This window comes from Apus apus, chromosome 5 (assembly GCF_020740795.1).
Source record: "Apus apus isolate bApuApu2 chromosome 5, bApuApu2.pri.cur, whole genome shotgun sequence".
Lineage (NCBI taxonomy): Eukaryota > Metazoa > Chordata > Aves > Apodiformes > Apodidae > Apus > Apus apus.
This window is the reverse complement of record NC_067286.1, coordinates 6,894,855-6,908,487: the sequence shown is the minus strand read 5'-3', so window position 1 is coordinate 6,908,487 and position 13,633 is coordinate 6,894,855. Positions and strand designations below refer to the sequence as shown.

Here is a 13,633-nt window from a genome sequence, read left to right as displayed (position 1 = left end):
TGCCTTGGCGCCACGTAGCTGAGCTAGAAGTTCTGAGGCAAGATCCACTCAGTGCTTCCTTGCTTTCATGGGTTTATGGCTCAACCTTGGCATTATTGTAACGTAGTTTTTTGTGTTTAATGTTTCTTAGACTTGGTTTTCCATTGCCAGCATGGAAGAAATCCTAATGCATGAGTTTCAGAGGAGAAGGTAGCAGTCTGAACCTGCTGTGTGGCTCGATCCGCAAGTGTGAGTATTAACGCTAGAGCTGTCAGGCCTTGTGAAAGTTAATGAAGCCTGACGGTTACAGAGTGAAAGGTCAGAGGCAGAGCTTGAGCTTACCTAACATTTCTGTTTTGTTGTGTCTAACAGCGTTTTCAACAAAGGGGAGCTTTAATGTACAAGCTTGAGATTTATCACAGAAATTCAAGGGTCTCAGCCTTTGCTTCTCCCTGTGCTGTGGTCTGATGTTTTCTTTGCATAAAGGCAAAACAGTTAAACTTTCATTCACCTACCTCTCTTGCTGTGTGTGTTTTGCCTTCATTTTTCCTTCCACAAAATTTTCTTTCGGGAGGGGGAGAGGGAAAAAAAAGCCATCTGAACCAATGGCGGTTAAAAAGGTGTGGGAATACTTTTCATCAAGAAGATTTTGAGAGATTTTGTACTTCTTTAAAAGCATGTTTTAGTTTTGTGCATGGTCTGTCTTTTTTTATCAGAGTTTTTGTTTTTAATTGTTTCATTCTGTAGAATGAAACAGGCATAGAGGGAAAATGCCTAGAAATTCATGGGTTATGTTTTCAGCCAGTATGTTGGTTGACATCAGTTATCCCACTGGGGACTTATTGTGAAGACTGTTTGATTAAAACAGCCGGAATATTTTCACAGTCAATTGGTTCATGTCATCTAGAAAAGATGTTTGTTTTTCCTACCTGGTTTTGCATCTCAGTAACTGCAGTTGATTGTTGGTGAGAGAAGTCCAGCTTATCATTTGAAGGTTCAAGTCTATATAACTGTCCTTACACAGCCAAACTCATTTGTTGCTGCCAAAGGAGAAATCACGCCCTTTGAGTTATTATTTTGTTCTTTTAAAAGGCAGAGAGGGAACTGTGTGTGTTGTGATTGTGCTGTAAATGCTGGGAAAACAGAGTAACCATGGCCGTGAGACGCAGTGGGCTTTCCATGAGAAATTTCAGTGAAGAGTTACAGAGCTGCTGACCAGTAGCAAGTTCTGCTGGTGGCCCTCACCTGCTGCCCGTCGGTGGGCAGCTTGGGCAGCTGCAGCCAGACAGCTGGTAGCAACCTGAGCTGCTGCGGGGACTGGAAGTCGATAGCAACAACACAAAACCTGCTCCTTCAGTGTTTACCTCCAGATGTGTATGTGGTTGGTTACAGATGAATGCTCCGTGACCAGTTTTGCCTTTTTGAAGCATACGTAATATACCATAAATTTGAGATGATTCGCTTGCACAAGCATCTCACTTGCACAGATTTCCCTCTTTTTGAAGTGACTAAGATTTATCCTTCAAGGTTTCTCAGCCCATTTCTCAACATATGGCCAAAGGATCTGCGAGGCTATGAAATAAGCATGAAGATGCTTCATGTTTCATGAAAGTGTTGTGTGGCTTGAATAGTTTTTGCATGTGTATGCATATTCAGAGCTTCACATCAAAAGCACTTGCATAGTGTTTGTGTGTAAATCTAGTTTTCTACCGCTATATAGATAGCTAGTATCACATTATTTCTGATTCCCCTGCTCCTCTGTGGTTTTTGTAGGTAACAGTAGTAAAAAAATAATGTGATTTTCTATTTTTATAGGGACTCAGCAGTTAACATTCATTGCCAGTCAGACTCCTTTTCATGTCTGGCAGCTCTACAGAACTTGGGTTGTGTGACTAAATTGTACTCATATGAAGCATGCCATTAAAATGGGAATGGTTTTTCAGCAGATTAAGGACTCCTGGGGTCAAGTCCTCAAGGTGAACTTAAAACCACTGGAATACCTACTTACATAGGTTAAAAAAAAATCCCAAACAACCCCCCATCTCCCTGCAGCTTCCTCTTTTGTCCAGTGTAATAGGTGTATTTAAAGTCACTGTGTTGTTCAGCCAACACTTTAAAGCGATACAAGTGGTTGCAGCCAGCAAAAGAAGTCCAGCTGTACCAGTGCTCAGAGCCTCATTCCTTTTTTGCTACATCAGTTTTCAGCTGGATCAGTTTCCTGATCCACTGAACACCAAATCCTCATGTTGGCAAAGAGGCATGGTGGCACAGGAGTGAGGATGAATGCTTGGGGAGCAAAGATACATGGGACTGTAGCTTCAGAGCTGACTTGTTAAACAAGAAGTCACAGAAATCTTCTGACTTCCAGATGAGTGTATTTACTATAAAAAATTCCATTTTTACAAGTTATTCACAGTAAACTGCCTTTGCTTCTTACTTGTGCAAGAGTGATGCTGAAATTTTGTCTTCCAGAAGATAACTTTTCTAATTGCAGTATTTTCTTGATCCATGATTACACTGGGGCTTTGCTTATGCTATTGAGGACAGATGCTGAAAAACATCTTAGCCAAAATAATAAATATATCTATATATTTTCAAGATACACATACAGAAATCCACACCCTGTGTGTGTATATATATACATAGATAGTATTTCAAATACTCCAGCGTAAGTGACCTTACTTCACAGGCTTGGTGCCCTAATTATTTTCAGTAGCTGTAATTTTAGCCTTTTGATCTCACCTGTTAAACATTGAAGTTTTTAAAATTTAAACTCAATTACCATGGGACTTGATAATTGAGGTTTCTGAAGTTCTTATCCCAGCAAACAGATAAAACTCTTTTTGTAGATTCTTCTATCTGTTTTCCAGATTCACAGTATAAAGAATGAATAATATTACTGATGCATGATGGAAAATTTAATAGTTAGGAAATTAGTCTAATAAAGACCAAATGTAGCTAATGAAAATTTAGGGAAGGAAAATGAGGAAATGCCTTTTAACCTGTGTATTGTGCTACAGCATATCTCTCTGTACAGACAGCATGGATGTAGATATGCAGAGATTAATCTGGTCAAGATGAAAGTAAAATACCATGGAGTAGGAGATTTTGTGTGTGACTGTTTATGCTTTTATATTAAACACAGGAGGTCAGAGGATTATAGACAAAGGGCAGGACTGCCAAAACAAAACAGGCCAAAATATTTCATAAATTTGATCAGAGGGAATGAATGTTGTGCACTGCCACTGGGCCTTTGAGGAAGGGAAAGCCTGAATGTGATGAATAAATAGCTAATCTGATTGCAGGTAATTTATTACTGTGTTTAGTGCTGTTTAGTCTTTCCTCAGGGAAGAGTAAAGAAATGGATGAGATATCTTGCTAATCCCCTTTCCTTGGGCTTGGCTTTTGATGTGTTTGCATTTTGAATACTAGCTCCTGAACAGCTCCAGAAAAGGAAAGCAAAATGTGACTGCTTATAAAGTTGAGGAACTAGGTGGGGAGCCAGCTCTGACCTTTTTGCCCGTATTGAGGTATGAACAGATAGGGAGTGAAGCACACCTTGTCTCCTTGCTGGATGGGGTACAGGGGTCTGCACACATCCCGTCCACAGCCAGCACTGGTTTCTGCAGCTCATGGGCTTTGGACATGCAGTTACACTGACCTGGAGCTTACAGTTGGATGTTGATGATCTTTGGTTCCCTGGAGATTCTCCTCTGGGGCCTCTTTTGCTTTACTGCTCAGTCCTGGTGTTAGTCCTTGGGTTTCATTGGTGTGGCTGTGTCCTGAGCTCCCTGGTGGCACTGGGGAGATGCTGTTCTCTCCCATCGACCCCTGGCTCCTGCCTGGCTCTGAAGAGCTGACCAAGCGTAGCTTCTCTAAGGTCTCATTAAAATCAACAGCTGTCTTGACACCAGTTGCAGTAAGTGTTGTTTGGTTTTCCCTACTGTTTTCAGGTGCTTATATAACATGTATAATGTTACACTTGCATGTTTTAATAATCACTGGTGCCACCATTGGTTTGTCTTTTCATGTCCTGTGTGTCTTGAAAGTAAACCTTCTTTTTCAAGGTGTCAAGATAAAAGAGCTTGACTGAGAGGAAAAATGTTCCAGTCTTAATTGGACATAATATCAGCAAAATGTGCTGATTTACAAGTCTTTTAGAATAAATGGGAGAAAGTGTCAAACTTGGACATTTATCTGGTTAGATGAGAAGTTTTTCCTGCTAGAGCTGGCAAACGTTGATAACTTGGCAGAAACCTGAATTTAGCTTTTCCATCTTACTTCTCTGAGAATTTAATCACATCTAGCTTGTTTTGGGGGCTCGGTAGTTACAACAAGTGCATCAAATTTCATGCCAGTGGTATCTTTTATGTTTCCTGAGAGAGGAGAAAATAACAATTTTACCTTGTGCCCAAGAGTCAGAGAGAGCAGGAATTGTAGGTACCTGCCACATCGAGTTTTTAAATAAAAATGAATTGCAGAGCAGCATGTAGCAGAGATGGGGAAGGAGAAGGAAGAGGGAAAGGAGTGAGGCATAAACTGTAGAGGAACATTGCACTCTCCCAGTATTTAATCTAATGCAGCATTGCAAAGAGTTATGAATATGTATGATTTGCATTTTATTCAGATGTGAGGTGTCTATAAAGATGTCTGTTTGCTTGTTTGTTTGTTTTCCCAGGGGGTTTATAGCTTTTTTGTTTTTCTATCCAGAATTAACTACTTTTGCAAAGATTTATGTTTATATACATATCTTGTGTCATTCCTGTTTCTGTGCTATAAATATTGAAAAGCCAAGGGTTTTGACAGGTTCCCCTTAAGTCTTATTAAGGGGAGAGTTAATCTTGTAAATACTTAAAGCTTTACTTTGGAAACGTTTGTTTGTTTAAGAGAACACAAACCCAATTAGTTTTGAAAGTTGAAAGACAAGTTTTAAACTAGCAAAGCCACATCTATTTAGAACTGTATTCACAAGAAATATGCAGCATCCAATTCTGTGTTCCTTGGGTAAAATGTTGGGAGTACTAGAACTGGAAGACAGGCACATAGTTTTCCACACACTTTTTGCTGCCTTGATTAAAAACAACAACAACAAAACAACAACAAACAAAAACACACAAAAAATGAACCCAAAACCCAAACAAAATCAAACTTTTTCCAGATGATTACTAGGGATGTACACCAAAATGAATGATTTGCTATCAGACTGAGAAATCAGGCTTATGGTGAAGGCAGTAGAAGGAGATATGTCTGGTTTTAGCTTTAATGCAAACTTGCCTGTGATTTTTGGCAAGTCACAGTGGGACAGATTTTGTGAAGGAACCTAACTTTTGTGAAGACACCAGAGTATAGGGCTATATTTTTAAAGGGAGCTCAGCACACAGTATGTTCATTTGGAAGATTTGGCGCTGATTGTTGGTACCAAGTGCTTAAAAATCTGTCTCTAAACTCCAAAAATCTGGCTGTGTGGGCCTGATTCATGCCTTGTTCCAAACAATGAAAAAAATAGTTATGCTGGCTTGAGGTGATCAAGCCTGTCCTCTTTATCTGTGACCCTTATGGTAAATGAATGAACCACGTTTCCCTCTTCCTATCCAATATCTTTCTTACCTGCTTGAGTTTCATGGTTTCTTCTACATGTGTATTTCTTACTTAAATAAGGTACTTCCATAAATTGAGTTCTGATAATAAAGTGAAAGTCTGTTGCAAGTGAATTGAAGCTTTGAGGAACAGGCTGGGTCTGGAATAAATACCTCTTCTGGAAGGCTTTGGGTTTCATATTAATTAATCCACATAATTAAAATACAACAGCACCAGCATCCTAATTCAATACTCCGTGCCTGGTACCCTCATGGCATACTTGTGAGGGATACTGCAGTCTCTTCTCTGCCCACTCTGACACCCAGGGTCTCTCACCACAGGTCACTGGAGGACTGAGACTGCTGACTCTGCCCCAGTCCCATGAATTAAGTGGTAGGACTCAATGTCACATCTTAAGCAGATCTAAATCAGTGTGTCGTCAGTTGAAAGCAAGGGAGCAGTGGTGGTTTATGCCACCCTTGGTGGTGGTTAGGTGCCTGCCAGCTTGTTTTGTTTGAGTCTGCAGTACAAACTTTTTTGTTCTGACATTGGTTTGTGTGACATTACGTTTTAACAGTTTCATTCAGTGGAAGAGAAGCAGCATTAATAACTTCTGCTCAACGTGGAGATGCACACTTATCTTGGGTGTCTTGTTCTGTCACTGTTAGCTGTCTATTTATTGTGCCAGCAATTCTGGTGTGGGAGGAAAATGTGCTAATTAAGTCCTCTTTTTTGTTATTTCAGGAAACCTGCCATATGAATATAAAATAGTGATTGCTGGGAATCATGAACTGACATTTGATAAGGAATTCATGGCAGACCTTGTTAAACAAGATTACTACCGCTTTCCCTCTGTGTCCAAATTGAAACCAGAGGACTTTGACAATGTTCAGTCACTCCTGACAAATAGTATTTACTTACAAGATTCAGAAGTAACAGTTAAAGGATTCCGAATATACGGTGCCCCATGGTAAGTCTCAATTTAAACTTTCTTTCCTGTTTATTACTTGAACCACAGCAGGAATCATTCCTGCTGAAACTGCATGAAGCTGCTTTGTTGCATTGCCCTGCAGAACAGTATCAAAATTAGCTATAAACCACCCTAGACAATTGCCATATTTATTTTTTTGTGGATAAATAGGCTATATTTAGCCACGTGTGTGAAATAAGACAAAAGGAATTGTCATTATTTCTATTCTGTTTGCTGAATGCACTTAAAATGTGAACTCAATATCTACTCTGTGCTTGAGGATTAACTGCAGTGGCATCTTAGTATGTATTAGGGAAGTTCTGTTATAGTATATGCTGTTTAGGTATTTATATCTGCTGTGCTAATAGGTTAGTATGGTAGCATGTAACACCCCTAGCACAAGGTACAAGGCAGCAGGCACTTTAAGCCTTACTTCTTATCAGGTTTAGGAATTGTTTTCTTTTGCTTGTAAAGTTGTGATGACCAAATTTCAAACCGGTTTTGATTTCATTCCACCCCTGTGCCAAGCAGGAAAAATTGCTGCGTAGTTTTGTACTAAGGAGACTCTTCCTTGTTTTTTCCACATGTTGTTTAATTGTGATGCCTGATACCTCTGTGTGTGATCTTGGGTAGCACTTCTTATAAATTCTCATGCTAACAACAGGCACAGTCTTTGGAGGCTCTATCAGAAACCTGATATCACCTGTTGGTGATAATCATTATGCTGCTTGGCATTCTCAATTGTTAGCTGAGGTACTTAAATGCTAATTTATGCACACCTATAGGAGAGGTTTGTTATAAGCTTATAGCTTTTTTTATTTTTGATGTCAGGCTGGCTTTAGAGGTGAAAGTGGGAGAGGAAGGTGGAGTGGCAGGAGTTGGGTGAACCAAAGAATGGGGCACACCTATATAGATACCAGAAATTTTCCCTTTCATCTCATTTCTGTTAACTGTTCACTTGGCCCACAGGCACGGTCATTTGTACATCACCACACACACTGATGCACTGATGCTACTGACACTGCTTTTTCTGTCATATTGTATACATTAGTACTGGCTAGAAAACTGTGATCTAGCTCTGTATCTCACATTCTTGACTTAAGCTGCTGGTTGCTTAAAATTGAGTCTGCCTTCAGCTAGTAGTTTAAATCAGCTTGATATTACTTAGCTAAAAGAAAACCAACAAACATACAGCAAAGAAACTCTAAATCCCGCAGCATCAGCTAATTGGAAAAGATTATCTTAATTCAGGTTATGTCTTAAAGACATTTCAAAGTAATTTTTTTAGTGATAGCAGCATATAACACACAGAAGACAGGGCATACCAGGCCTTGGATAGTGTGGGGTGGATTTGAGACTTGCTGCAAGGTGAGCAGCATTGTGAGCTGGAAGGTTAGCTGCTTAATTTAAGATTGTGTTGAACTGCTTTTGCATGTATGTCTCAGAGGGCTTGTAATCTCCAGGCATCCAATGATTACCTAGTGTAGGCATCTCTTAAAATTTATTTGGGGCTTATTTCCTGGACTGTGCTTACCACAGAGCTGCTGGAGAGATGTGGAGAATATTGAATCCAAGTCTGAGGAAGAGAAAGAGCCATGCGAGGTGTGATCTTTTTTCTCCTCTTTTGCATCCCAGCTCTGTAATGGCAGTCTCTTATCCTTTTGGCTCCAGCTTAATTTAGAAGTTATTTAATTTTGCAGATGTACAGATGGATTTAAATGGTTTGTTCTGAATTATTAACGGATGTCATGTCAAGGAACTGAGCTGTTGTAACTGTAACAAGTCAATGGCATCTGCATTCTGACCTAGTCATGGAAGACAAATCTTAATTATTCCTTCCCTAAAATCCATTGATAACTGGATTTTCCAATTAGTGATCAATGGAAATGAAGCTAGATTGCTAGAAAGCCATGCTGAGCTCCAACCTAAAGAAGACTTCTCTCACTTGAAGGATGTTTGAATTATGTTCAGCTGTGAAAAAATGTCAAAGCATGTTTTGAGTAACTGTTGATGTGGAATTGAGGTTATAATTTTGAATGCAACTTTTTAGATCAGATAGTTTGTGTTTGGAGATAAAGTGGTGTATTTTCTTTCTCTCTCTCTATATATGTACTTATTTTTTAAAATATTGACCATTCCTGGGAAATGTGAAAATTCAGCTTGTTTCCTGCATTTTAGTTGGCCTTTTAGAAGAAGGAGACGTCACATCGGGTTTTAGAAAAATCTGTTCCAAATCTGTTCTGTGTCTGGAAACTGAGACAGAACCATCAGACAAGCCTGTTAGCACTTCTTAAATTTTTTCTTCTTCCCCTCCAATCACGTCTCTCTCTGCTACTATAAATCTTCAGATTACCCCAAAGGAAGAAAATTGGTGGGGGTTTCATATGTATTTATGGCCTTCTTACCCCAATTAGTTCTGTCACAGAAGTGGAGCAGTGGTCATTAACCCAGAAGATGCTCCAACCCTAAAATGAGATATGTTGGCATGTTCAATTTATGTACATTTTTGTAAGTGTTTCCAGAGGGGAAAAAATTCTCATTTGCTGATAAAGCTACTGGTTTTAATTTAAAAAGAGGGATCAAACCAAGAATAACAGCTGTGATTCTGGAGGTTTGAGCCTGTCAGGGTTTTCTAAGAAATAATTGCCAGAATACTGGGAAAACTGGCTATCAGTCATCTATCTATTTAGAAAATGTAAATTGCCAACTCAGTGTAACTACAGAAAAGAAATATCAGTCCATATTCATTACATGTTATTACTCATGGTATATCTGAAAGCTTTCTAAAGACCTAAGAGAATTCAAGTAGTGCCTCCTAACTTACAATTTAGTAGAATTTGTATGTAGAAAATAGCTTACAATACACGGGAGCATTCATGTGTGTTTGCAATTGGAATGTGCGGTGGTGCATATCAACAGCCTCTAAGGAGCAGAAAATTTGAATTTAGCCTGATGGTTCTGAGAGTATTAAATGGCATTAGCTGGAGGGGAGTTGAAAACAAGAGTATCAGCCCCTGAAAGAGAAAAGAGCAAGGGTGGGAAGTGAATCGCATTGAGAGCTCTGCTCATTTTCAGAGGTGCAGAATGTGACTGACATTGTCACACCTTAAATAGGAGATTCTTTGATGTACCTTGAAGGAGCAAAATGGCTGAAGATTTTCCATTTGGTCTAAGATAACTATCCACAAAATCCTTTCCCTCCTTCCGCTTCCTTCTGACTTTGCCCTATAAACCTTTCTAGTTTCGTGGGAAAAAAATAGTTGGTTTACACAGTCAAACTCTTAGAAGATTCCAAACATGGAAACATTTCCTCCTTTGGAAATTAGTGATTGAAGCTTCTTACTGAACAGGACAAAAAGTACAAGCAGGAATGGATACATGAAATTTTAAATCTTAAAACTCCCTTTGTGAAGTATGTGTAAGCATAACTCATACTGATGTGTTTGTAAAAGGGTGAGGAGAGACAGAATGTTTTTACTGCAGCTTCAGGTACTGAATATGTATAAGTGAGTACATGTAAGTTTTATTGAAATTCAAATGTTGTTATTTTAAAATACGTGGGATTTTTAAAATTATACTTGAAATTGTTCTTCTGTGCTAAGGACTGAATTTACTGTAGCATGCTATAGTTGTTTGAATACAAATTTTCTAGCAATGTCTGTTTCCTAATGAAGCTTTAAAAGCATTCAAACCACCAGAGAACTGCAGTTAACGGGAGCCAGAATGTGTTTAAAGCACGTTTTGACAGAAACAAATATTCAGGGAGTGTATTTTTATCTTGTTTTATTTTGGTCTGCTGTTCAGCTCTACAGGTAGCTTTTTTTTCTTTATTGGAAAGACAAAAATAGTTGAAATGTAAAAGTACTTTCATAAAGTTTATTTTGTGTGCACAGAAATTTATTATAGTAAATTCATGGATAACGAGGCAGTAGGCTTATTTATGGATTTTAAAAAATGTTCTCCATAAAAATGTCACAAAAAATGTCAGAAGCTGTAAGTATAAAATAATCTAATAAAGCAATCTTTTCTGTTATTTTTAGCTGTCATAATAATGGGCAAATTCCACTCATATCTAGCAGTCTGAAAAGTAAAACTGAAGACCTAAGACTTTCAGCATATACATTTGTTTAGATAAGTATAGATAGATGAATCTTTTTGATGAAAGAAAATGTTTAATATAAAAGCTAATTTTATATAAATCAATGCATTTTAATGGTTAACAGAATCAACTTTATGGAATTAACCAAAAAGCACAAATGTGAAAGATTAAAATTGATTATTTAAATAATGACCGAACTCTGCGATTTGCATCATTGTGATGAAAATCAATTCATCCTGAATGAAGCTGGGAATAAAGCTCTTCCCTTCTGACAGGAACAGCAGCATTGTTCAGCAATATCCTGCACATTTGTCAAGTTGTAGCCTGTTCAGGTCTCAAGAACAGAAGCACAAAGCTGGCCTCCCAGTTGCTTTTAATGCATACTAGTGGGTTTTTCCTATGGTGAAGAATTTGATCTGTAGGGTGATCCAGAGGTCAAGAACAAACAGCTCACTATCGCTCACCTCGGCGAAGCCAGGGCTTTCATTTGCTTTTTTTAGTAACTCTAGAGGAAGTGCCTTAACTCTTTTTCAGAAGCAAAATTTTAATTGGGATAGATAATGCGGCCTTAAGAAAATATAGATGGGTTCGGTCCTTCCATTCAAAAATAATATTTGGTGCAGTGTTTTCTTTTCAGCCCAGTGTAAATCTGGGAAGTTCCATCACGTGGTTCTGCATCAGTTTGAAATAATTCCTAGAACTCTGTGTCTTTCCCTGCTTCGTCTGCAATCCTATACGTGTAGCTCTAAGCTAGTACCCCTCCCTTGTGCTGATCAGTGTTTTCAGACTTCATGTTTATCCTGTCAGAAAAGCATCAGATGTTGTTTTTTTCTTTTCAATTATAAGTTTTGTAATGCATCACGGATTTTGCTGACAGTCTTCAAGTTCTTGAAATAGCAAGCAAATTAACAGCAGATATTGAGCGTGAGGACTGGAAAACCAATTGGCAACTCACATGATAGGATTCAGATATACTGATGGGTTGGAATGGATCTCATTTCTTTTATTTTCATAGCCTTAGTTGGCAATTAGCTTGCACCTAAAAAAGAGAGGAATAGAAACTGGGCTATTCAGCAATAAAGTTCTTCATTGCTGTTTGGCAGTGAGGAAGCCAGGGGGAGATGGGGCAGATCTGTTGGTGTTGTCCCAGTTTTTCAGCGATTGTGGCGTTTATGCGGTAGAAGTCAGCAACTGAGGAAAGTATTGGCAAAGACTGAAGTCTTCCATCTGTGTGTTAAATAAACACACCACCACTGTAGCGTGCCTGTGTTTAAAGGTGCAGACTTCTGTTTCATTTTTCTTGGCATTGGTCCTTCAAGTCTCTCATTTTAGGATCGAGGACTGTATTTCCCCCGGTCTAGAATTGCAGGGGTTTGTTTACATTTTTTGTCTTGTTGGGAATGTGGCTGATTTTTCTTCAGTCTGCTGGATATCAGATTCACTTCTGTGTAAAAAAAATTGTCCTCTTCACTTTTAGAAGCTTATGGTATTGTTGTTTAAATAAGTAATAGAATATTTATAATTTTAAAATATTACCTGGTAAGTCATTTTTAGTGCTGTGATGCTAACCTGTCCTAGCTAATTCTATGGAAAGCCCTGCATCCTGGCACTTGCGCAAATCATGAAGTCTTAACCTTTCTCTCTGGCTTGTCTTCAGAAGGAATAAGAACTTCAGGTTATTCATTACCAGTAAACTCTGTCAATTTGTGGGTAGACGTCTAGCCAGTTAAAACAGACAAAATGGTGGCTCTTATAACTCTTTCTGAGTCTTCCCTACTGTGGAACCAGGGATTCAAACTTCTTCAGAGCAGTAACAAACAAATGATTGTGAGAATCTGCTCCTGGTCTCCTGGAGTTCAGTAGTAGGTGCTGTGCAAAAAAGCAAAGAGCAAGAATGATAATGAGCTGTGCTGTTGAGGAGCTAATTATGTATGGTGTTCTCCTGTTCATAAGTTGGAGTGTGGTTTGCTCAACAAGGAGGTCATTTTGATATACAGGCTGTGCAAACATAAACCTACAGTTCCTACTGGTGTTTGTAGTTTTGGCTCTGTTTTGTTTTGTGCGGGTTTTTTTCACTCCCTATCTGTCCAGGAACAAGAAGTTTGCTTTCCTTTTGCTGAATGCTGGAATAACACAGTGGTCAGTGTGGTATTTGTGTGCACTGAGCAGGCTGAAAGCTTTTGCACCCAGCCAGTTGGGAAGAGCAGGGATTAATGAGAATACTGCACAACTGAAATTTTCAACTTGGCTGCTACAGACGTCATTATAGGACAAGGACTGAAAACTCTTCAGGAATGGAAGTTGGAGAAAGAGAAGGGAAGGGGAGAGTTAACCCAAGTGTAGAGATACGTTGTTCCTTACAGGGTTGGACTCAGTGCTGGGTGTGGATCCTTGCTTGAATAACTTCTTCCATGCAGCTTCTTCACTTCATGACTCCGATTTTTCAATTTTCTTCTATCTGTATGTGCATCATACCTTATAGTGGTGGTCTACTGCACAAGAGACAGAACTGAAAATACCATGCTGTTAAGGTTAATTTAATTATTTCATTCCAGGTCACCCATGTTCACGTTAGGAGTTTGGAGAAGTAAGAGAGGGGCTTGAGCTTTGACCAGCTGACATCAGAACAGATTTTGCATTGGATGGTGCTCTTCATGCCCCATTACTTTCTTTCCTTCTTTGCCCCTATGTGTTTGTGCAGAGTTTGTCTGGGATAGTATTAATATTCTTCATAATAGCTAGTAGGGGGCTATGTTTTGGATCTGTGCTGAAAATAGCATTGATAATGCAGAGGTGTTTTTGGTTTTGCTGCTTGAAATATATAGTTATCAGTTAAAATACAGATATACATATTAAGAGCTTTGCTGAATTAAGCTGTGATTGGAAAAACAGGGATGCTTTCCAGTGTCTTTAGAAGATGCAGTGAAATAAATGAGATTGGGGCAACAGGGGAGAAGGCAGGTCTTGCGCTGTGTACTGTCAGGAATGTGAAACAGATGTAGTGTCTA

At 38.9% G+C, this 13,633-nt stretch overlaps 1 protein-coding gene across 3 annotated transcripts in view; it reads left to right on the top strand.

Moving 5' to 3' along the window:
- Nucleotides 1–13,633, top strand: part of MPPED2 (metallophosphoesterase domain containing 2) — a 105,836-nt gene that overhangs the window by 52,319 nt on the left and 39,884 nt on the right. For all 3 annotated transcript variants that reach the window (XM_051622188.1, XM_051622190.1, XM_051622191.1), the window contains exon 4: nt 6,301–6,526. In XM_051622188.1, the coding sequence (XP_051478148.1) occupies nt 6,301–6,526 (226 nt within the window). The remainder of the gene's footprint in view (nt 1–6,300; nt 6,527–13,633) is intronic.